At 27.9% G+C, this 27,225-nt stretch overlaps 2 protein-coding genes across 2 annotated transcripts in view; both read left to right on the forward strand.

Moving 5' to 3' along the window:
- Positions 1 to 15,889, forward strand: part of LOC123295265 (bestrophin-2) — an 88,212-nt gene extending 72,323 nt beyond the window's left edge. Inside the window, exons 6-10 of the mRNA XM_044876538.1 lie at positions 6,128 to 6,256; positions 8,465 to 8,572; positions 11,959 to 12,192; positions 12,256 to 12,529; positions 13,988 to 15,889. Coding sequence (XP_044732473.1) covers positions 6,128 to 6,256; positions 8,465 to 8,572; positions 11,959 to 12,192; positions 12,256 to 12,529; positions 13,988 to 14,754 — 1,512 coding nt within the window. The 3' untranslated portion in view covers positions 14,755 to 15,889. The remainder of the gene's footprint in view (positions 1 to 6,127; positions 6,257 to 8,464; positions 8,573 to 11,958; positions 12,193 to 12,255; positions 12,530 to 13,987) is intronic.
- A 3,798-nt stretch (positions 15,890 to 19,687) lies between these two features.
- On the forward strand, positions 19,688 to 22,055 carry LOC123295126 (small ubiquitin-related modifier 2). Its single transcript, XM_044876353.1, has 3 exons — positions 19,688 to 19,848; positions 20,157 to 20,276; positions 21,397 to 22,055. Exons 1-3 carry the CDS (start codon positions 19,831 to 19,833, stop codon positions 21,532 to 21,534), a joined length of 276 nt encoding a protein of 91 aa, XP_044732288.1. The 5' UTR covers positions 19,688 to 19,830; the 3' UTR covers positions 21,535 to 22,055.
- Positions 22,056 to 27,225: the final 5,170 nt, after the last annotated feature.

Below are 27,225 nucleotides of genomic sequence, written 5' to 3' on the forward strand. Positions count from 1 at the left end.
CTCGAAAATGCCTACGGGGGAACAAGCTAAAACAGCTTAGGGTTCTAGTAGTATATAAAATTATTAAGAAAGAGTAGGTACCTTTGAAGTACCTACCATGGAATTTTATAAAATCATAAGTTACCGGTACGTTCTACGTTCATATGTGAAATTAAATAACAAACCAACAATAGAATAATTACTTTTTTATATAAGGAATGCGAAAATAATAGTCATAAAGAATAATAGTGGAGGAATATTATATATAATAATATCTAATAATAGATGTTTCAATTAATTTTGTGTTCTGACAAGAAATTATTAACCTTGACAATGAATTTTATTACATACCTTAAAAATATATTTATAATTGTTTTTCCGAGACACAAAACTTGAAATATTACCGGTATCGTTTATTATTCAATCAAATATATATGTATTTCCCATAACTTACAAAAAAACAATTAAAAACAAACAATTGACTGGGTTAATTTTTGAAATATCATGTAAAGACAGTTTTGATTATTCTATCACATTACACATACTTATACCTATACATGTCATACGTACATAACTGACAATCCCATATTAATACATACTATAAAATTTGCATCTAATGTGTGCTCTCGTGAGTGAACAGTGATGTTTACAAAAAAATGTTTCAAACAAAAGTTGTTTATTTTTTTATAAGGAACATTTATTACATTTAAACGTATGTTCTATCTCTAACGGTTTACAACATGGGTCCTGCGGACCAAAGACCCAATTGACCTATGTTGCTCAATTACAAACTCGACCTCACTTTTTACGTCTTGAATGCGCTGTAAAATTCAGCTTGATATCTTTTTTCGTTTTTGAGTTATCGAGTTGACAGACGGACGGACAACCATAATGGACTAATTAGATGATTCCATGAACACCTTTACCAAAATTTTTTTTGTAGCATCAATATTTTTAAGCGTTTCAAACTTGGGACTAAACTTAATATACTATGCATATTTCATATATACATGGTATAATATTTAAAAAATATATATAACATTCAACTCGACTAGAGTTATCTAGACGCAACGTACATTTTTCTAAAATATTCAAAACACTGCTAAAATGTTTATATTGTTCAACATTTTGGATGTTTTTCTAGAACTCTAAACCTATAAAAGGTATATCAATATACTCAAAATCGACTTTTAATTAACAATATTTTACGTGCTTGCTTTTAGTAAGGATAAAAGAATTTAGTTAAGAATATTAATGTTAATTGAATTACTGGTTGAGCTTACTGATGAGAGGAAGTGACAAAGTTTTGTTGAATCATATTACTGAGACTTTACGCAGGACATGTGAAAGACCATATGCTGTGTATAGATTTCAAATTAGCAATCTTCTGTCTTTTACAATCTTCTGTTTTGAAACGGAAAAAAAGTGTTGTCTACATATTGTTTTTTCTCGAAAAAATGTTTAATTCAAAAGTAAAAGTTCAAAGTTATCTATAGAAATTTTAAAAAAAAATAAGCCTTAGACTGTAATAGCTTGTGTACACAATCGAGAATAGGCAAATAAGCAACACCAGCTAAACTTAAGTAGGTATATTATGTGTCCTAAAATTATTATTTTGTATAATATTAATTTATGTATTTCTTGTTACTTAATGAAAAGCCACATACCTACGTATAGTTTAACAACCAAAATTGATTATAATAATTAAGAACCTGAATATCCTTCAAACATCTAATGAAATTTTCTTTATTTTATTATCTGTACAGAATGTTTACGTAAAAGTAACTAAAATTACATAAATGAAAATGTCGCTAACATAGCCGATTCAAGCACAAATAATAATTGCTTGAAATATAAAAAAAGAAAGTTTAAAAAAAAGAAAAGTTTTTCTTAGTTGGACTATTGATGGTTATGCCACACTGCTTCGGGAAAAATATTCATTTTATACTATGAACTAAAATAAGAATGTCTAAACTCTGAATAATTGATTGAATATTGGTACGAGACTTGGCAACGCTACGGAGAGTTTATTTTAGGGCGGCTTTTCGAATATTTCTTTAGAGATGTAGTTTATTTCGAACCTAAGAGCAGTAGGGTTAACCAAATCTGGATGCGCGCTATTAAAACGAAGCAATATATTAAGTGTTTAAATAAAGGCATTTCCAGCCGGACACACTATAGTTGTATTTTAATAATTTTCATTATAATTTGTGGTTTTACAAAATAATTTGATTTTACGTCAAACAAATAATTTTCACAAAATAGTACTTTTTTGTCTAGACAATTTTTAAGTCTAAATTCCATAACATGATAGATTAATTTTTTTGTCTCCAAATATATTATAGTAAGAAAGCACTTATATATAATTGATGTGACGCTCATTTCACAGTAAATTATTTTTACATCATAAATAATCATTTATTAGCCAAATTTTATACAATTTCGATAAACCAAGAATGTAACCCTACTAAATTTGGGTTATAATTTTTAAATTTATGATCAAAATTTACCTAGCTCTAATAGGTTTCAAGAATGTGGGGTCCTGGTCCCGAAACTCGGCACATAAGTGATAGCTAGAGAAAAATTGACATCTCAGCTGAAAAGAATGATCCAAAATTAGTGGGTTTCAAAAAAAATCCCAATAAAATCGGATCAAATTTGCCTGTGATATCAAAAAAATCGAATTTTTTAACTTTATGACGTCATCAGAATCCAAAAAATTTAATTTTTCTCTATCACAACCAAATTTTATCCAATTTTGTTAAACCAAGTATGCAATCCAACTAAATTTGGGTCATACTTTTCAAAATGGTGATCAAAATTAACCTAGCTATAATAGGTTTCAAGAATGTGGAGTCCTGGTCCCGGAATTAAGCAATATTATGCCATGTGCAATGAACAGAAATAATAATTTTTATGTCTGATTTGAAATATGTTTATTAACGATAATATTTATGTTTCAATTTTTATAATTTATAATTTTTAAAAGCTCAGATATAATTCAATTTTTTTTTTCATTAAATTAAAGAAAATAAATTGTAATATGATATTCTTGATTTATGGGTAACTGCCTGCATTGAGAATAAATTTCAATAAATGATTCATTCAACAAAATTATATTATTAAGTATTTATTACAAAAATATAAATTAAAGATAGGTAATTAGTTTTTTGTAATGATGAATGACGCTAATAATTGTAATTTTATTTAATGAAATTAGGATATAATGAATGTATAATTTTTACCTTTCATTTGTCCCCTAAAGCCATGTTTTTCATTAATAAATGTTTCAAAGACGATTAGAGCTACCAACATTCAAAAAAGGTAGAAAGAAAAACAAAACTAGTGAACATAGCTGAACTAGCAAGGACATATACAGAAGAATGTGGTCCTGGTCCCGGAATTAAGCACACAAGAGATAGCTAGCGAAAAATTGACATCACAACTGAAATGAATAACCCCAAATAAGTGGATTTCAAAAAAAATTCTGAGATGGGATCAAATTTGCCTGTGTTATCAAAAAAACGAATTGTTTAACTTTATGACGTCATCAGAACCCAAAAAATTAAATTTTGCTCTATCACATCCAAATTTTATCCAATTTTGATAAACCAAGTATGTAATCCTACAGAATTTGGATCACACTTTTCAAATTTGGGATTAAAATTACCCTAGCTCTAATAGATTTCAAGAATGTGGAGTCCTTGTCCTGGAATTAAGCACATAAATGATAGCTAGCGAAAAATTGACCTAAAATTAATGGGTTACAAAAAAAATTGAAATAAGGTCGGATCAAATTTACCTGTGTATTCAAAAAAATCAAATTTTTAACTTTATGACGTCATCAGAATCCAAAAAATTTATTTTTGCTCTATCACTTTCAAATTTTATCCAATTTTGATAAACCAAGTATGTAATCCTACTAAATTTTGGCCATACTTTTCAAATTTGGGATTAAAATTACCCTAGCTGTAATAGATTTCAAGAATGTAGAGTCTAAGTCCCGGAATTAAACACATAAGTGATAGCTAGCGAAAATGATACATGCAGAAAATTTCCTTTAATTAATATTTTCTGAGATATGTGTTCTAATTGAAGGTTGCACATATGTTTAAATATGAATCCGAAAATGGTAAGAATCATATAAAAATGTGTACATAAATTTCGCCGGATACGGTATTCTACAGTCACGTGCTATGTTTTAAATGTTGTTGTATTGTCAAACATGAATAAATCATTAAACCTTGTACACAAGAAATAAATACACGTTAAGTTTATATTTATAAATTATATTGTTATTATTATTAAAGTACACATCGCGTCTCGTCGTATGTTCATAGGTACAATACCTACATTCTTTTGAAGTGATAAATAATAAGTTATTAACATTTCGTAAGCATAGTCAAACGACTATGCTCAGATTTGGTCTGACTTTTGGTTAAAATTTCTTGAAACTATTGATACAAGATGATATTGTCATCCTCAGGCCCGTAACTAGGGCGTGGCAAAGGAGGCACCCGCGATAGAGAATTCTCCCAACTCCAAAATAACTTTTAACATAAAATTACATAATAAGTATGACCCAAATTTAGTAAAGTTACATACTTGGTTTATCAAAATTGGATAAAATTTAGATGTGATAGAGCAAAATTAAATTTATCGATTTTGATGACGTCATAATGTTAAAAAATTCGATTTTTTTGAAAACACAGGCAAATTTGATCCGATTTTATTGGAAATTTTTTTGAAACCCACTAATTTTGGGTCATTCTTTTCAGCTGTGATGTCAATTTTTTTCTAGCTATCACTTATGTGCCGAATTTCGGGACCACGACCCCACATTCTTGAAACCAATTAGAGCTAGGTTAATTTTGATCAAAATTTAAAAAGTATGACCCAAATTTAGTAGAAGTACATACTTGGTTTATTAAAATACTTGGTTTATTAAAATATTCGAACACAGGCAAATTTGATACGATTTTAATCATTCTTTTCAGCTGTGTTGTCAGTTGTTTTTTTTTAATGAGGTAAATAACTGCCCTTATATGAAACATTATATAAGAATGGCAATAAACTATGTGAGACTAAGAAATCCGCCGTTAATACCGCTTCCATCTACTACCGGTTACACTCATACACATTTAAACATGTAGTAGCTATTTTAAAGCTGTAATCAATAGCCTCTGTAAGCTCTAAAGACCTAAATAAATAATAAAAAGCCGGCTTTATAACAAAATTTTTATGTAGTTATATAAGATGTTAAAAAGATCGAGATAAATTTGGCAACAAATATCATTTATTACTCATAAAAAACCACCTACATCTGAAATGTATAATAATAAGACATATAATAATATGTATGGTTTTAAAAAAAAAATAGTCACGCTGTCTATCTAAAGAGAACTCAAAATACAATTTACCTTACCAAGGCAAACACCTTTTGTTGTTATAAAACACCTATAACGATATTATTATAATAATACTTATATAAATAAATCTCTATACATAATAAATGCGAAAGTTTGTTTGTTTGTTTGTTTGTTTGTTACGCTTTCACGCTAAAACTAGCGAATGGTTTTTAATGACACTGTACAGCAATGTAGCTCATATTTCAGAATAACATATGAGATATAATTTATAAAGATATATTAATTTAAAAAAAAAAAATTTAAAAATTAATTTAATTTGACATTACCATAAATTACAGATTTCTGTAAAAGTAGTCATTTGACATTATCATAAATTACAGATTTCTGTAAAAATAGTCAATATAAAATATTTCACGGCCATCTTTTCTAATATACTCAATGAATAATAACGACTATTATACATTTAAAAAAATAGAAAAACATACATATATTTTACCTGTGTAAAACAATCCTTACCATCGAGTGTTATAGAAAAGGATTAAGCGAGAGCAATCTTTATTAATTTTTACTTTTAAACTCAGCGAAGCGGGTGGGTATCACTCTAGTAAAAATATATTTCTAAAATTGCATAAAACCATATTTAATTACATTTATAATAAATTTTAATAAAATAATAAAAAAAGAAAAAGAAAACATTCAATAAAAAATAATGAAATTTTCATTATTTATAATAATTTATATTTATAAAATTAATTATATTTTTACTTGTTTCAATACAGGTTGTAACATTAGCATTATATACATATTTTATCGCATCATTAATGGGACGACAATTTGTACTACATCAAGATGAAAATGGTAAATTAATTGAACCAGACATGTATTTTCCATTTTTCACAGCGTTGCAAGTAAGTTTTCAAATTATTATCATAATTTATATTATTAAGGAAGTTGTGACCTATTTACGCTATTTTTTGTTTTTTATTTTTTTGAAAGTATTGAAATTGCATCAAGAAAATAAAGTTTAATTTGCCTTTAAGTTTTTCAATTCAATTTCTCAAAAACTGACAGTTGTAATTTTCGGTAATGACAGACAGTAATTGATAGCAAAAATCTAGCTTTTTGTGCGTTTGTTAATTCAATTTGAATAGTTATAGAGTGAGTTTCAAACCTAGATGAAGTTTAATTGCCTACGAAAATTTTTTTCTTTAATGTGCATCTACACACCCAACATTTTTCGCTTGAAGCATTTTTATCGATAAAACCATATTTTCGGGGAAATATGACTAAAATAATTACCATTTCAAAGTAATCAAAACTAAGTATTCAGAAAATTTAATAAAAACATTTTCCAATTCCAAAAATAGGATTGCATTTTTAAATTAAAACGCTGAAACTTCCTTAAAACATTTTTTTTTTTTTGCAAAATTCAATTTATTAGAAATCTATTGATTTTATTTTTCTGTGTAATCAATTGTGCGGTTTTTCTATACAATTCTGCTTTTTCTTTTAAATAATATTTAAAAAATTAAACAAAGAAAAACCTTGAAATGAATATAATTACATTCTTCAAAATCTTCCCTTAAAAAATCTTAAAAATTTCAATGGTACATTCTTATCATGTCCATTTTTTGCTTAGGTTTTCTTTTTTTTATATTTTCCCAACCCCTTTAGAATTGCATTTTACTTTAAAAAGCTGAAACATCCTTTAATGATTTTCTTTTTGTAAATCTCAATTTACTAGAAATATATTGATTTTATTTTTCTGTGTAATCAATTATGCGGTTTTTCTATAAAATTCTGTTTTTTCCTTTAAACAACATTTAATAAATTAAAATCTTGAAATGAACAGAATTAAATTTTCTAAATCTTCCCTTAAAAGAGGTACATTCTTATCGTATTCATTTCTTGTTTACAGATTTTTTTTTTTAAATATTTTTATCTTTTTGTGTTATATGTTTTTTATTTTCCCTTGTGAAAATCTAATTTTGAAAGTCTGTTCTTGATTCCATATCATTTTTCACCATTGTCAAAATCACGATTGTCAAAATAATAATAATATTCCGTACTTTTAGACTTACAATTTTTGTTTGAAAATTGTGATTCAAGAATTAATTATTGACTATGTCAGCTAATTTTTATGCTATTAATAAAATTTGTACATTAAAAAACATTTATAATCGTTTTATAATTAAAATAAAATTTTATAGTCATCGAATAACGTAATAAACTATTTTACCTTATAGCATGCACAAGTAATTGAATTATAGTATTTTTCGTATGATTTGATAACAACTCTATAAGAAATTTTTATATTTATAGTAACCAGCAAAGTGAAAGTTTCGAGAAAATTTGTTAAGTATCTTAACGAAAACACAGATATTACAATAATGTCTTAAATGTTGTTAATATAGTCTTTCATTTTTAATAAATTTTTCGTTAGATGATAATTGTCTAATAGAAAGACTCAGATTTTTGAGATTGTCGGCAATTAGAACTGATTGATGAACTAGATTTAAATATTCTTAAACTGAATGTCGCCCTGAAGCGCCTACAATGATCTCATGTTATATTTTAAGATGAGACAAAACTACAAAAGTAGTAGATTGAATTCCTCACCATTTTTTATTATATGTTTGTGTCTGTCTGTCTGTGGCGTCGTAGCGTCTAAACGGATGGACCGATTCGGATTTTTTGTTTCGTTTGAAAGGTAATTAAATGGAAAGTGTTCTTAGCTATGTTTAGGGTTCCGTCCGTATCCGGAACAAAAAATATAGGCGATAATCCTCGATATCGGTTCAATTTGGAGAAGGCTCTAAGGAAAAAGGTAATTTAATGGAGAGTGTCCTTAGATATGTGTCAAGCGCGAATCTAGGATTCCGTAACCGAAAAATTTGCCGGGGTTTTTTAAATTTTGTAAATTTCACTTGTGTCATATCCAAAAATTATAGAAATAAAATTTTTTTGGGGCAAAGACCCATTACGCCCCTCAATTAATTACACAGAGACAACTTTCTAATAAATTAAAATGTTCAATTTATTTAAAAAAAAAAAAACTTTATTAAAATTTATAAACTCTTATTGAAACTATATAATGTTATTTCCTGTTTGTCTAGTTTTGCTTTTACGTGGGGTGGTTAAAAGTTGCTGAGGTTCTAATTAATCCATTTGGTGAAGACGATGACGACATTGAGCTTAACTGGCTCATTGACAGACATATCAAGGTAAGATTTATTTTAATTATTTTTATTAATACATTTTTACTCTTTATTTAAAAAATACTATAGCTATATTGTAATATAAAATTCATAATTAGCAACGTAAAAGCTATTTAGACGAATATTCCAAGAATCGGCTTCATTAACGTTGATAGATTCTAAAAATCAAAAGATTCAGCACACCGAAACATCAGATTTAAGCCACCGATCAAATCAGTTCTATAAAATGTGGAATATTCAATTCAAGCTAAAATTATTAAAATTTTCTGCAGCTCGATAACCGTTTCTTTCCGATCCCCAATTCATTTGGACATATTTGTTGCAAATTTTCCAAAGTACGTTATCGAATAGTCAAATAAATTTCTGTATGTACAAATTTTCTCAGGGAAATCATGTCAGGCCAAATGTCTATCAAATTATAGACAATTAGATTAAATTCGGCTTTTGTCGATCTGTTATCTTGTTGTCTTATCATAAAAATAGAATTTTCTTTACAACTTTTGTTAGTATATTTTAAAAAATAAATAAAATATATTGCAAAAAAACCCAATATTCACAACATTTTTCAATGCTGATATTATCAACACTGACCTTAATATTTTATTGCAGATATTGGCAAAAATTATGTTACTTACATGCATGCATATGTATGTATGTATGAATAGTTTTTATTTTATTCAAAAGCAAGCAAGCAACTTAATACTGGAGCCTATCAAGTCCTAATTACCGACATTATTAAAATGGTTCCACCCAATTTTTTTTAATGTATATTGACCTCCTCTTGTACTCGAGTTTTTCTTTGTAGACAAAAAAAAACTTCAGTCGAATACGAGTAAAACTATCGTAAACAACAACCCGTAAAAATTTATAGCTCAAAAAAGCAACATAGACCCCCTTTTTGAATTGCCTTGCCATTGATCCAGATTTGTACATCTTCACTTGAACTTTTAATCGTAGTGACTTTCTGTAGACTCTCAAAGCATTACTTCTTTTATCAATTTTTATCTCGAAGTCCATGGGCGAAATGAAAAATCGCTAGAGCAGGTACTTTTTGTTTAAAATCATCCAAAGAATACAAAAATATTTCATTTATATTCAAAAAAGAATAATTGAGTTTTCCCAAGCGCTTGTTTATAACAACAAACTCCCAAAAGACATTTGACTTGGCTAACCTGAATAATAGTGGCCATTGGTACCTTATCGGCGCCAGTATTAACAAATAATTAAGTAAAATGTATTTGAAATCTATAGGGTATTTTAATAGCATATTATTTTTAAATATAAATATCAATTATACCTTGTGTGTACCTTTTACCATATTGTGTCGTTTTTTCTGCCTTTCGTCACTTTGGCGACAAGTCCGCAGTAAGAATAACTTCTTTCAAGAATGAGAAGAAGAGCTTGATAAGGTTAATAAAAAACAAAGCAGAAATTTTATTTTATTAAATCACACGGAAGGCCTAGTTAAATTAAGTTGAAAAATTTGATCGTCATTGAAGCATTTCATTTTCATCTTAGAATGTCGGTTTTCATTTAGTCTATCATTTATACTTCCTCATTGCATTACCTGCAGTAAGTTTTTCTTGAACTTCTCGACAACACATATCCGCCTCTGGCTTTTTGCATTTAATTGGAGTTTGATGATAGGTTCGTACAATTTCTTGGAAATCTGGCTGTTTCTTATTCATGTAGAAGTGCATACAGCAACCCATTCTCCATCCGACGTCTTTTAAACGTCAGATTGATAGAGGTATCGGCATATATTAATGTCTCATGGTTTTCAATTTCCAATTACTGAAGAGTTTCCATACAGTAAAATTAATTCTTGATGTCCTAAATCCATAATATTGAAAGTGACTATCTGCCTTCTGATTTAGATAAACTTTTCACAGGAAGGTTCAATATTTTCTTGGGTTCATTTTAGGCTATTATTCATTAAGAATTTGTGAGGTTGAGATGTAAATCGAAATATATTAAATGCAAACACGTACCTATCCGTTATTTATAATTTACTATAGCTATTTTATTCTCAGGATTTCAATAGAACTTTCATGAAAGACTGACTTCAATCATTTCTTTAAGTTTGTTGTGGCTACTTTTTGACTCGGAGTACTGCCCGGGTGCAGCTAATTTACAATGAAATAACAAAATTAAAATTACACATTGTATATAAATAATAAATGATTGACTATTATAAAATGAATTTGTGATCGTCGGTCGTATAACTAAATTGTTTCTTGTATAAAATTAATTCTTATAGATATTAAATTAGTATTCAATATTTGTTCAATAGTAAAACATTTTTTTATTGTAAATGTGTTTTATATATTATTATTTGTTATTGTTTGTAATTGTCATGTGATCGACCGAATGAAGAACGGCAATGCTAATAACATTCTTATTGTTTGACATAACAAAGTCAATTCTTTGGTAATTTATTCTTGATTAATAAATGATTATTAATCAAAACGGCGCGGGGGTTTTTGTTTTTATCTTGTTATTTGTTTTATCTTATTTTATTGTAATCAATCAATACTTAATTCATTTCTGACTGTTTTATTGCGTAAAATATAAGATGCTGTAGAAAGAATCACCATATATACAGGATGTTCCGTGACTCGGAGAACATAGCTTAAGAACATATTCATTGGACAATTTTAAGTCAAAAGTGCCTTTTATACTTTTTTCCAACAACCCAACAGTTAAGAAGATATGGGCACTATTGAATTTTACCAGTAAAGCGAAGACATTGTGACTTTCGCGATGGTGACTTTCCGATACCTCATGCTCTAGATCACTCTGCTTTTCTTATGCGATAGTTTCAGGACAACCTGTATAAAATTAACCAGAGCCTTGAATTGCCTAAAAGCGCATATTCACTTTGAATACGTCCCTAAATAGTTTAACTAACGGATGCATAAATTTATTATTTATTATACAGTTTTAGATTAATTACCCCATAATGAATTTGTATTTTTTACATTATAAATATGTATGTTAGGTATGTATAAATGAAGGCCATTTGAATACGTGAAAATCAAAATTTACTTTTCATTCTTAATCATGTGATTTTAATGTGAAAATCATGTAGGTAGGTAGATGATTCTTACACACTTGAAAAAAAAGATGTAGATAATTATCTACCCTAATAAAATAAATGCAAGAATTACCTAATCGTAAATTAAGTTTTCGATTCTTTGCTTTTCAAACTGTAATTTTTTTACAGTTTCCAACAATAATGAAAATTTACTGATTCTTTACGTAGTTTCTCATTCAGAAATTGTGAAGAAAAGGAACGTAGACCTTTGAAAATTATTTCTTAGTTATAAAATTTTGAAAGTATTTACATGACAAACTTAACTGTATGATTGATATTTTATTAAATTCTACAGGCAGCTTACATGATAGTCGATGAAATGCACGAAGAACATCCTGAATTACTCAAAGATCAATATTGGGATGAAGTTGTACCAAAAGATTTACCATATACTGTTGCATCTGAACATTACCGCCGTGAAGAGCCAAAAGGATCCGCAGAAAAATATAAGGTGAAAGAAGCCGATGCAGTATATGCCAATTTAATACCTTCCCGGAAAGTTATGCACGACGACATGTACGCTGATTATGTAAGTTTCATATGCCAAAAAAAGCTATTGACTTGAAGTTAATGTTTAATGTTATGTTAACAGGAAAGTGTCGATACACCATTAGTTGAACGTCGTAAAAATTGGTTTGCACGACAAATAACAAGAATGGGTTCCGTACGTTCTGCATCCACAGCATATTCTTCTGGAGGCTTGTTTGGACGAAATCGACATAATTCAGTATATTCGAGTCCTGATGCTGGAATACCACCAGGTGGTTTACCTGGACCAGGTCAAGTTTTACCACATAAAATGACACTGTATGATCGTATTGTAGGACGCAAATCTGGTAGAGGTCAATTTAGACAACCTCGTACAAGTGAGTATATCATTTTTTTTATTTAATACACCTACATTGGATTGTTTTACTAATTCGTATCAAATTCCATTCCCATAACATGATGTTCCGTAATAATTGTTGCATAAACACAGCTAGGACATTCGACTGTGTTCACCTGAAACTTACTAGAGCACAGTTGAGAAAGGTGGAGGAATTCTTGACAGGACGACACTGTCGTTTGAACTACCACCTTCATAACATGTGGATCTCCGATGATCCCACTTGTACGACCTGTATAGAGCACGATAAAGTATTGTATTATTAGCCGATAATATCCACGATGGCAGAATGAGTGTATTATCTAAAAATTAAATCCGTTTAAGGTAGTAAATACATAATTTATTAGATGCATTAATTAAAATTTATCACTCTATAAATTTCAACATATTTTCAATGACAGTACTCTTGTTAATAGTACTATTATATTAGTACGTATTTCTTTATATAAAAGTACAGAATGTTTCATGAATATACACATTTCTAGAGATTAAAGGGAATATTTAAAATGTAATTTCATGATGACGCTTAACACTGGGCTTTGAACGTTACGCCTAGTTGAAAAAAATAGAGTCATTTAGAATGTCAAATTGTTAAAATGAACGAAAAAAAAAAGAGCTAAGATGTTTAACTTTTTATGATGTGGAGTCGTCAAGTTTTTTACCAGATGGCAGCACGATCTAAACCGATCACATAACTTAAAAATCTAGATATCGAAACACTTAGTTTTCGAGATATGAGTTGAAAAAATTTAAAACGAAAATATGATTATTGGCTTGTTTAGCAGATATAGGCGATCACAGCGTGATCGCTTTTATGCAAACTGCAAATATTCATACAACAATAACTCTATATAGCAGATTATGTAGCCGAACAAAGGAGCAAGCTGTAGATCGCTTATTTCTACTAATAAAGCCCAGGGATAAGTAAATTTGTTATGATATTCCTTTCACACAAAAACGTTTAAACATATGACGATCAAATACTTTTCATTTCGATATAAAAAAATGAAATTGAAAAATATTTGACCATATTATGTTTATAAGACCTTTTTTATTATTTTGGTGTAAAGAATCTCAAAAAAATAATTTACTTATCATTAACATATTTTTGTTTAAAAACTTTACTACCCTGTATCTCAAAAAGGAAGCGTTTTGGTACTTACACTTTTGGGAAAAAATTTTTGTTCCGATGGCCCCTACAACTTTTTATCGGTATATTTATGAAACACCGCATATATATATGCTTGAATACAGTAAAATTGCATATCAATATATTATGTATTTTTCCAATTTACAAGTCAATGTCATCAAGTGTAGTATAGTAATTGGCCTCGATTTCAACTGTAATTTTTATAATCTTAATAAATTTTTAATAACATGAAAATGTCATTTTTAAAAATTCCACTTCGTTACTCTAATAAATCAATTATTTTTCTAGGTACAGTGAAAATCAATGGATCTGCTGTGCCGGTAACATTGAAGAATAGACCAAGAATTCCAACACCAGATGTTACAAAAGAAGTTGTAGATCGGGAGAATCGTTTAGCTGCAGCCGCTAATAGCTTACAGAATCAGAATGCTATAAGCCAAGGTGTAGCTTTAATGGCTCAACAATTATCACAAGGCCATGCCGCGGCTTATCCAAATTATCCTGGCACAGACCTTCCAGTCGTTCAAGTTGTTCTCTCACCCATACAAGAACTCGATGGTGGCTCACATAATAATACATTACACGCAAGTTCACCAGGAACTGCAGCTTTAGCTCAAACTGTATTATCACCAACATTAGGAGCAGCTGGAATTCCATCAGTTATAACACCAGTAACAGTGGCAACAATGCCATCTGTTACTTTAACACCAGTAACAATGTCTCAATTAGGATTACATACAAGTTCAAGTTCACCACAAATAACAAATGTAACATTTGTAGCTCCGTCGCCAGCTTTATCTGATAGAAATGAACATGGAACATTCGAATTAGCAACTGGACAAGTAACTCTCACAGAAGTTCCATCTGGATCCGAAGAAGAGGCTACGAGTGCTACAAGTGAGAGTAGTCAAGGCAGTACTTTAGAAGATAAATCTGATCGTAGTCGCAAAACTAGTACAGCATCACAAAATACAATTCCAGCGACGAATAATAATAGCAATAATAATAACAACAATAATAGCTCTAGTGGGAAAAAACGTGAAGTTTATGTCTGAAATAAATGAACATATTGGTTAATAGATTTTAATTTCAGAAAAATGTTAAGGAAACTTTGACATATGTTGATTAAGTAGATATTTTTTTCCTTATATAAAAAAAATAATAATAAAACAGAACAATCTAAAATCTATGTAATATAATTATAAACTTGTAATATTTGCCAAAGATGTCGCAAGGCGTTACTTAAATAAATTTGAAAAGAAATACTGGTAATACAGTTAAATCTTAATAATTCTGAGATTTATAATAAATGTTACAAAATGAATTTTTATAAGCCATATTGTTTATATTTAATTAATAAGCTATGAAAGCTAAAAAGATTTTAAGTGCCTTAAAACGTGTGGTGTGGCATCTATTTGAATATGTAACAATAATTTCTACAAAAAAATGTGAACTATCGACTTTTGAAAAGTGTTACACATGAATTTTGGCAAATTTGTGTAATTGAAACATTCCTATTTATTATTTCTTTTAAATCATCGAAGTAGTTTTTATGTTTGCATATAAAATTAAAGCCTAGTCTACACCAATATCATATGTGATCGACAATATTTTTGATTATAAATAACTTCTTATGTGAAAAGACGATTAGAATATATTATACAAAAACAATTATGAGAGACCTTTGGTCTGAAGTCATACTAGTATTCTAAATGAAACAATGAAATAATTGTTGCGTTCTTTACTTGCCTTTAACTTTATCGTTAAAAAGGTAGATCTACTGTATTTTGATCATCATACCGTTTTTTTTTCATAATCTACCGTTTTTTTATTATTTAGGTAGTACATTTATTGGATTTTAATGCTAAGAAAGACTCTATCTATTGATAGAAAAAAGAACTATTGTCAGAACGTCAAATAAAGGACAGCACATTAAAATGTATAATAAAGCATATATCTTCTGTCTCTTTCATCATTAAAATAATCAGCTTTTACTGAATATACCGTTTTTTAAAGGTACCATTTACCGGTTTTTTTGTTCGAAATGCTCTGGCAACACATTACAACGATGAACTTATTTATTTTTGATATGAGTAAAGAACGCAACTGCAAAGTTGAAGTTCAATGTACGACTTAGGTACATATTACTTTTGAATAATAATAAGTTGTTATAATTAATAAAAAATATTCCTACACAACTAGATGTAAATATATTTTTAACGGATTTATTGAAGGGATTTTTATTATGAATTCATCGTTTTGTATATATAAATTTAATATTTTTAAACAAACATACATTAAATGTATAAAATTAAGTCAATTTATATTTTTAGATATATTGTGTAGTGCTCGTATTGATTTTAGACAGTTAATAAAATACTAAAATAAATAAAATTTGTATTTGTATTGTGATTTACCTTACTATTGATAACTGAGAGTAGCAACTTGCCAACTGGTGATAATAATTCATACTAATTAAAATCAGAAGAAGACCCGAATTCAGTAATTACAATTTAGACTACCAGATGGCAATACTTATACTTACCATTTTTAAGGTCAATAAAAATATTGAAATTCAAATCATATATATCCCATCAAACCATAAAAGATAGTTTAAACCCAAGTTTAAGACTTCAAGCCAAAAAAAGTTTTTCGCCAAGTTGAATTCAGTAGTATACCTATATATTTGTTTTCGCCTCTAACGACCAAATTAAAATTTTTTTCAGAAATTATACAGGAACAAAATTTGTAAAAAATAATATGTGTGATTCGTAGGGTTGCCAGCTCAAAGTTTGAGAAAGTCACTGAAAACCCATCTTAAAGTTTGGGATAGTCAGGAAAACCATATTTTTACTAAATAAAATCTCGAAACTCGATTGAATTTAAAATAGAATTGCTTCTTTATTATTGTATTGATCTTAGATCATCGATTACCCGCGCTAATGCCAGTTAATATTTTTCAAAGGTTTATAAATGAAAATAGAGCGGGTGTCTCGAAAGCGTTTTAGTACAAAAACGGTAGGTAGCAGGTAAAATTTGCAAAGTTTCTCAAGTCCTACTTTTTAAAGCTTTATACATTTTGATTAAAAGGCACTTAAAATAGAAAAAATGTGTAAATTAGATTTCAATCTCTAAAATTTTCGTTCAAATGTTACAAATTGTCGAAACAGTATAAACAAAACATTTATCTTGTTCAACCAACCTAAATAGTAGGCATGTCGAGTTAAAATTGATTCATCGCAAATTCATGATACCATCGAACCGGACCATTTCACTTGATTACGTATTGAGTCGTGTATGACAGTATGGCAAATAATCAAAATATCATAATTAAATTACGTTGCCGTATAAGAAAATTTAAAATAGTAAGTACAAAATGTAATTTATTCTATTAACTTCTACTAATTATTTTATTTGATAATTATTAACGAAATAGTTAAATTGAAAACGTATCCAAACGTTCCGTTGAACGTAAAAATTTATCGATTCAGGAAAGTAAATGTTTTTCGAATTAAAATTTATTAATCATTTTAATTGTCTCGGCGGAAAGTTAAAAATCAACTTATTATTAGATTATTCGAGAATCGATTCTATTGTGTTCGATATGAATCTAATCGAAGATCGATTTTTTTGACATATCTAATAAATAAGAGGGTTAAAGGGCGATCGCTTTCATGCGATTGCAGCCATACGTAGAACATTAATTTTGTCTAGAAACCAATAGAAAAATTTATTTTATAAAATATTTTGTATGCATTTTTGACGTAAACAAATTAACTCGGGGTCTTAAGTCTAAACTTGAATTTAAACTGTCCTTTATAAGTCCCGGTACATTATGCGAAAAACTGAATTTTAGCTTCCTAGCCGGAGATATTAAAACAATTTTTTATCATTATATTTTCTTTTTGTACCCACTGTTTACACAAAGTATGAGACGAAAAAGATAGCCTCATAATATTCTAATAGCACTATCCTTTTTTACTCAAATAGAGTGTAGTACGCCGTTGCAAAAAGACCAAATACTTTAAAAAATTTACATTTTTGGATCAAAGAGTATAGGGATAGAGTAGAAGCAGAAATATAATTATAAGTGACATCTGGAGTCTGAGGCGATCAACTATTAAGTTTGTCGGCCTTTGCGGGGACGAATATTAAGTTTGACTACTTTGCGGGGGTGACTATTAACTATTAAGTTTGAAAGCCTGACTCGGTAGAGGCGCTGATACTCGTATACTACGGTTTTACATTATCTCTTATAGGCTGCTTCTACTCTATCCCTATACTCTTTGTTTTGGATAAAATGTTTTGTTATGATACGATTTATTTAAAAAAAAAAATGTTTTTAATTTATTAAAAAATGCCAAAAAATTTTTATACTAATTTCCAATGCAAAGCTACTTTTTTATATGAAACGTTTAATTATGACAGATAGATACATGAGTCATTACGTCATATTGGTTAAGTGCTTGTAGATACAGATACTCCGCCTTTTTTTAAACGAACGCTGTCTCTGTAAATTAAGCACTCGTTATATATTTTTTATGTAATAAAAAAACTGTATGGGGTGTTAAATTTACAAAGATTTAGATCATTGAGAATAATTTAAGATAGGGCATGATAAAAGGAAAGCCGCGTTTATACTTTAAACGCGCCAAATTTAAAATTACAATTACTGATGTTTTAACTTCGAACGTAATTATTAGTAGAACACATAAATGTGAACGTATTGCCATTTATATTCGGTTATTTCCATTTATAATAGATAGGTATGCATCTTTCAAAAAAAGACACACCATAACTAATCTTGCGCCAAAAAAGTATTAATCGTTTTTTTTGGTCAATGCGCATGTGTTCTATTTAGTGGAACTTTAAAACAATTGATAGCTTTTCCGGTTTAATCAGAACGATTCTGAAAGAGCACCCTATATATTTTTTAACTCTTATTGTTTTTTCTTATCTATATACATTAAATTTTATATATTCTTGTTAATGAAATTTTGTTTTAAATATAACAAAAACATACATACAAAGCTGTTTAAAATAGCTAAATGCGTGTCGTGCATACATTTAGGGTTCCGTAGTATAACTAAGGATTCCGTTGCATTCCCTTGGTAGCAAAATAATGGTTTTATGTTAAAGTGTATTACATTAGAAATTGTATCAGCTTTTCGCCACATTTTACGGAAACTCCTATTGTAATAATTATGACGGTTAAAACTGTTTTGATTTTTCATAAAGAAAGAAAGTTAAAGTTTTTTCAAAGAACTATCTCGTTGTAAATAAGAAATTAAAGAATTTTTTGTTACCCTTTTTTGAAAAAATTCTTGCTTTTTGAAATTTTTGCTAAGAAATATTTTAAAAAAACCAAAAAAATTATTCATCATTTATACATATTCACTTTTACCCACAAATTCATAAAATCTTACATAAAAAACATTTCTTTTTACTTATATTACCGACTAAGATTTTTGGTAGCTTTGTATAATTCACTAGCAGATGGCGACACTATAGTTAGCGCTATATTTTGTTTTATTTATTTTGTTATTATTTCTTTTTGTTTCCAAAATGTTTTATCTATAGGTTTTATAAATAAGTGTATATTTCGTAAAAAGAAGTCTTAATTAGGTCATTTAAATTTCGCAAAATAAGCGAAATTTTTTTAATTATTATGTTCTAATTTTGTCAGAAAAAATCAACTAAAATAAAAACCTAAAAAATATATCATTAATTCAATAAATTTGATGTTTATGAAACAAAAAAAGAAATAGAAAACAAAAGGAATGTACACAAGAGTAATAAAATATAATTTTCTCATAAAACGTACATGTATTATTTATGTTGAACAATCTTACTTTGTAGACACTTTTGAAATACATTGTTAATGTATATTTTATTACATATCGAGATAAATCACACTCGTAATAGACAATGTGTATGTAAGCGGTGCTACCAACGCGCTGTTCTTCCGGTTGGTACGTTTTTTCAACCTATTAGAACACTCTGTTCGCTGGTATCGCTGTAGGTTCCTTGTTAACCCAAGCCGTGTCAGTTAAAAGCGCGGTGTTTTGTACTAAATTAGAAATAATTAATTTATTTAAGTTTAACATTCCTATTTAATAAACAACTTTAAAATGGGTGACGAAAAAAAGGTAGGAATTTCAATATTTGTTTTATTTGTAATTTTTTTTTGTTACATTGTGTACTTTTCGGACATGTCTCAAGGCCGGTGCTGTATTCTAGAAACAGCATCATACGCCGAAATTCATTATTTACAATAATACATGAAGTTTTTCATCTTAATTGTGATATTTACGTTTATTAATTTCAAATGCATACATAATAACAAAGAAAAATTATATTTATAACATTTTTAATGGTTAATATATTGATTGAAAATTTGACAATGAGGTGTAAATCAATATATACGATTTCTTAAAAATTTATGTGTTTTTTACAGGGTTCAGAATCAGAACACATTAATTTAAAAGTAATGGGACAGGATCAAGCTATCGTACAATTTAAAATTAAGAAGCAAACACCTCTTCGAAAGTTGATGAATGCGTATTGCGACAGAGCTGTAAGTACTTGTAATTTGCAATTTTCCAGAATTGTGATTAAATATTAAGATAAAATTTTTCTACTAATTCAATTATCAAGACTGATATCTTATTATCATTAGATAATTGTTTCATTGCTTTTGTTTATGTGCATTTGCGATATTTTAGTCATTAATATTACACAATTATGACTAAAATTGATATTTCAATTGTAGTAGAACTGATTTGTTTATTTCCACTTCTCTGAAATAGTTAGAAATGGATTAGATTTAAAGTGCCGGAACATACAAACTCAATTAGTATACTTGGTTACGAATCCAAATAGAACAATTTAGAAAGCAAGAATTATACTAATTACACTTGGTATTCAATATGGCGTTTTTTACCGCCTTAAAGTTAAAGAAAACTCGATAGTTTACATTTTCCGCCAAAATTTCAACATAAATGTATATATGTATACATTTGTTTAGTATATTTGAAGTAAATTTTCAAAAGTTATAGAAAATTGATTTCTTTTGAAGAATTCAAAACTAATAACCTTTATAAAGAATTTAAAATTATACCAAACAAGTGAAAACAAACAATTGACTGAGTTAATTTCGATCGTTTGTTTTTTGACGTCACGTAAATAAAGAAAGATTTCCACACTTAAATGGCCACACACACATAACTGATATTCCCGAATTAATACATACTACAAAATTTTCACCTATTTAGCGCCCTCGTGGGTAAACAGTGACGTTTACAAGAAAATGTTTATAACAAAATTGTGTATTTTTTTATAAGGAACATTTTTTATATATAAACATTTGTTCTATCTCTAACGGTTTACAAGATGTTGCTCATTTACGAAGTCGACCTCACTTATTACGTCTTAAACACACTATAAAAATTTCAGCTTGATATCTCTTCGTTTTTGTGTAATCGTGATGACAGGCGGACAGATGACAGACAGACAGACAGACATACGGAAATGGGCTAATTAGGTATGGGCTATGAACACCTAAGCCAAAATTTTTTTCGTAGCATCAATATTTTTAAGCGTTACAAACTTGGGACTAAACTTAATCTACTAAGTATATTTCATATACATGGTATAAAAAGTCCATTTAAACTAATCTTTTTCGTTTTTCTGTTTAGGGCTTAGCAATGTCAACTGTACGTTTTCGATATGATGGTAACGTTGTAAATGAAACTGACACACCTACAACGTTGGAAATGGAAGAAGGAGATACAATTGAAGTTTTCCAACAACAGACAGGCGGTTATAGACATTAGAATAATTATTTTTAAGTATTATCTTATAAGTTATGTTTATTTTTTCATTCAAAAATACAACCATCATAATTATAATTTACCTAAAATATAATTAATTTCATTTGGAAATTCAATAACGATGATACCCATTTATTTTTAAATTAAAAGTAACAATTATCCAAATATTATTTTAATGTCAAAATATTTTTTGTTAGTTAAATAATAATTCTCCATAACAAATGTAAACGGAAGGAAGAGTTAAGAGGAATAATTTTATGATTACTTAATTTCATTTGTTCACACAAGAATAGCTTTTGTTAGCTACGAGCAAACGAGTTTTATTCAAAGTGGTAAACTATATAATTAAGTTTAATTGTATAGTTTAGAAAATATTTAGAAAATTTACGAACGTGGACATAAACTATTACTATGTAAAACCGTCTTTATTATTTATAGAATTTTCGATTTTAATTGTCTGTTTGATTCTGTAAACTAATTTAATTCATGGGTTCATATTTAGCGTATTAAATTTTTTTACAAATTTTGTTGTGTTTTTACTTTTTCTCTTCTTTTATCTTATATCTGTATAGTATCGTTTCAGAAACTTTATAATTTTTATTGCTGATGTGTTAGCCCACATTTAACATTTACTTGTGAATTAATTTATTATGACAGTCGTTTAAAAAAAGTTTAATTTCGGAAGTGATTCAGTTTCTCCCAAAAATGGTACAATAAAAGCTTACTTATTGAATTATATTAGATTTTATTAGAGAGTAACTGGAGTAAATCTTAAATCTTGTGTACTGTAATCAGTTTGGACTAATGTCCGGTCGATATTTGACGAAAATCCGTTTTAAATATACAATAAAAAGCTATACTTGATTTTTCCTTCAACTTTTTATTTGGGAATTATTTAATTATTTCGTTTACAATTATTGAAGGAATCCAGAAAAATTTTTAATTTTTCATATATATTAAGTTCCCCTAAAAATTGAACATAAAAATAGTAAAGGTACTGTTTCGGAATATCTTTGGTGAAATTCTTAACGGTTATAAAACAAAGTGTCTTTTAATTGTGGATATTGGATACACGAAGAGAATAATATGGTTATGATAAATACATCGAATTAATCAAAAAATAATTTTCGAATATAATGAATTTCGGAATACACAATCTTAACATAAAAATGTATAGAGTTTCTTCCGCAAATTTCGTTAAACATTTTTTTCGAGAATGTAATAGGCCCTGATTTACGTTGGTTCTTATTTACTTCGAAATTTTATTAATCTTAAAAAAGTATACAGAAAAGGTAAGTTTTTCTCCTATGCTATAAATTATACCGAAAGAACTCTTTGTAGATAAAAGTTGTGATTAGATCAGAAATTAGAAAAAAAGTTGAAAAAAAAAAGAAGCTTTTGTGTAGAAGGTGATGCCTTAAAAAACTGGTACAGTTGTAATAAAACATGGAGCAACATACAATACAGACAAAATCGTACAAATTTTACATTAAGGTATTAGGCTTATTCGAAAAAAGTCGAATGTTGATTCAAAAATAAAACCATAAAGAATAAAAATATACCTACACACAATATTTTTCGAATAAAATTTCCTGAATAATGACTTCAACTTCAATCACAAAATCCTGAAAAAAGACATTTTTTTTTTTTGAAACAAGCATCAGTAATGGTAAAAATATTTCTAAAAGACTAATTTTAGTTTAGGTTTTTTAAATAAAATTATCTTTTGACTGTAAAAGATAAAAAAATCTTATGACTTCTTCAAAAACAAATTGGCGCCATTTTTTAAATGTTTGAGTATGAAAACATAATAGAAGAATTAAAAAAAAAAAGCAACAACAAAAATGCAACGAATTAATATGTATTCGTTATTTTATTTGTTTCATTAGGTAATTTATGAGTTTTTACTCAGAATAAGACTAGGGTAAGTATGTATATAAATTCTTTACGCTTCATTGGTGTAAAGCGTGGTTATGAAGTACATAACAAATACGTTAGAAGAGGCCATTTTGTGTTTCCGTGCATTATCTGCTTGCTGCCTGCTTCCATTTTGTGTTCTATATATTTGAATCGCATGATTCATATTTGGTTAATGACGTAATTTATTAATAAGATAAAATTTTTCCAAGCTTTAAAGTGCGTAATCATTGCATTCTAATTTTGCACTTAATATTTACAAACATAACCTTTAAAAAACCTTGTAGTAAAATTGTTTAGATGGCAGATTTATGACAGTTGGAATGATGAATGGCGCGTAAAATGTGAATTTCATTTTTATTTTGAATACAAATTTAATGAATTAACATGCACAATTGCGTGCTTTAAAATAAATAAAATTAACAGTGATTAACATGAATAAATTGTTCATTTGTAAGGATATTGATCCGTTTCAAATGCTTATTTGTCATTTGATTGAAATTATGCAAACTACATTACATTTTTGTGAAAACTACAATAAAAAAAATTGATTTTTTTAAATTTTATAATCGTGTGCATATACAGTTTATGTATATATACGCCCTTTGTATGAATACAGCTCTTTTTTAAACCCGATTTCGATTATTAAAATTAAAAGATTTTCATACTCAGAATTTTCGAGAATATTGTTTTTTGAGTTTTTGATCATTTTAGTTTTGCTAATTCTAGACGAAGTTACAGATGAAAAAACCCAATTCGATTCATTCTTATATCTTCAAAATATTATTGAAGACATTATTTAAAATACCCATCTGATATTCAATGAAAAGTAAATAATAATGATTAAAAACAAAAAATATTGCCTTTAATTAAAAACGATTTAAGTTGATTCTAAGAAATAAAATAATATTTTTCATGATTGCAGCTACAGATTTTATAATCTTTTGTAGAAAAATAAGTACTAGAAATACAAATATACCAAAGTTTTAATTCCGGTTTCAAAAAATTTTATTTTTATATAATTCAATCTATTTTATGCAGCAAAATTATTACAACTTAGGCAATTTTCACAACACATATAGAGTGCATTTTGCCTAGCAAAAAAAAGTTCACAAATTTCATTTCTCAAAAATTTTAATTTCAATACAATAACATTTATTTACCTTCCAAATTCTGCCAAATCTTGGTAAAAAATTTATGTGCAGTAAATTTAATTTTTTAGAAATTTCTTTCTCATAATCTTTAATATGAGCAATATTAATTAAGTTATTTTCAAAATTATTAGCAATAATTTTTCATCACATATTAAAGAATGATTTATTTTTAGTTTTATTTAATAAAAACATCTCAAAGGAAAAATTTCTCCGTTTAAACTTCTTGAAAATTAATGTGGAAATTATAGTAATGCTATAAAGATCCATTTTTCATCTTTGATGGCGGAACCCTAAAAATTCGAGTCAATTTTTGTGTAGCGAAAACATAAAAAATAATACTGAATTGATAACGTTCTCGTTTCTTAAAGTCGGTTAAAAACATATCATGTTCTGAAATATAACAGAAAATGGTTATTTTTTTTGCAAACGATATATTTTATTAATACCTATAAGAAAGAACATGACATGAAAATGAATTATTTTTGACACGCTACATAATACGTCACATTCTTACTTTATTTATTATTTCTTTCATCTTAATAGTATTTTGGTAAAAACAATAATTATTTTATGTCATCACGTTCAAAACTATGCAGTATGATAGAATTACTAATTGAGTCTAGTCTCTTCATTTTTCGGGACAAAGCCAAGATAGAGAAAATAAATTCAGGTAAATTATAAGTCAAAGAAGAGCGTTTTTGCAAAAGACCTTGTACAAATAAGATGTAATCCTCATTTCGGTTATAGTTTTACAAATTTTGGCAAATAATAGTTTAAGTCATTCTAAAGAAAAGTTCCCATGGTCACTATAGCTAAATTAAAGTTGTAAAATGTACTCATTTGTATAATAAATGTGTATGTGTGTATAGGCAAATACATATACAGATATGTATAAGTACATGCATATGTGTGTTTTTTAATGATATTCAAAGAAAAAACAGTGTTCAGTGGATCAACAATATGAAGTGTTAAGATCAATATTTTCAGCTACATACATATGATTTTAATAATTAAATTACAATATTTTTTTTATACAAGTGAGTACATTTTACCGATAACTTGAAATTCTGTCATTTTTATGACTTGTGACCATGGGAAATTTTTCTATATTTCCGAAAAAGTTGCTTGTTTTAAGATAAGAAACATTTTTTTAATTTTAATTGTTCTATCAATTACAGTTTAAAAGATGGGTCCTACGGACTAATGATCCAATTGACGTATTATATTGCTTGCTTACTAACTCCAAGTCAATCTTTACGTTTTGAACGCGCTATAAAAATTTGAGCTGAAAAAATTTTTTTGTTTTTGAGTTATCGTGTTCACGGACTAATTTGGTAATTTAATGAACACCTACACTTTTTAGCATCAATATTTCTAAGCGTTATAAACTTGGGACTCAACTTAATATATATACTCTGATATATTTCATATAAATAATGTTAAAAAAAATATTTTTCAAATTTGGTTTAGAAGATAATATGAATAACCACAATTTCCTTATATCAAGGACGTAGATTAAGATTATCTTTAGGTGTATATATTTACATATTTTTATTTTGAAATATGTGTGAGCTACACATTGTACATTGAAAAAAGCATCGAGTCAACCATAAACTATAATATCATTTCTAACTTTGAATTAAATTCCTCTCAAAATACAAAAAAACCGATTAAGTCCATCCATGAGAAATTGAAAAACAAGGAATGGTAAAAATATGAATTGAGAGTCTGTGCTCTTCTTGAGAACAATTTATCTCCTGGAGATAGAGATAGCTCCTAGCAAACAAATAGTTTAATTTAAATAATTTTTTTGTCTAGCGCTTTGGGATATTTCGTTTGTTTGATCATTCGTTATTCTATTCCGACTACTAAATACGTGTCTAGACTGATATTATATGTGTTATTTAGAGATGATATTGCCCCAATTGCCACATTATAGATCCGCGCTTGCTTGGGCGGCTTCAACCCCTAAGAGAGTGAAAAACGGGGACAAAGCTTGTTTGAGATAACGTAATTTCTTGATCCTATCTACTTCAATGATTCATTAGAACTCACCGCCTAACGGGGTCAAAAAGGAATAGAAAGCTATTTTGAGGATTATTTGCATTGAAGTTGATATTCGTCATTTTTTAATTGAATACTTAACCGATTAAAAAATAATTTCACCTGTAGTCAGTTACATTATCATGGAGTATCATGAGCTAAATTTTATTTTCAAAAACATTAGGGCTTAAAATCCAAAAAATTGTGAACAAAAGGCAGGATAAGTGAGGTCTATAAAACGGTAATCTTTTAAAGCTTTCAAAGTTGAAATTGCCCAGCAAAGCGGGCGGATTTCTGCTAGTTAAATATATTAAATTATTTAGTATACGTAAGGAAATTAGGACATAATATAAATACATACAATTATTTTTGTTCACCCAGGCAATAATTTCCAAGTTGTTGTTTCTTTTATATCACCCTGTAAATGGTAAACGGTATACGTTTTATCAACAATAAATAAATATTATTTCAATGTCATTTGATATGAAATTTGTTAAACAAGAATGTGAATTATTTGTGTTATTTTACACTTCTCACAATATAATTTTAGGATGTTAGATTACTACAGTGTATATGAATG

This window comes from Chrysoperla carnea, chromosome 3 (assembly GCF_905475395.1).
Source record: "Chrysoperla carnea chromosome 3, inChrCarn1.1, whole genome shotgun sequence".
NCBI classification, from domain to species: Eukaryota; Metazoa; Arthropoda; class Insecta; order Neuroptera; family Chrysopidae; genus Chrysoperla; species Chrysoperla carnea.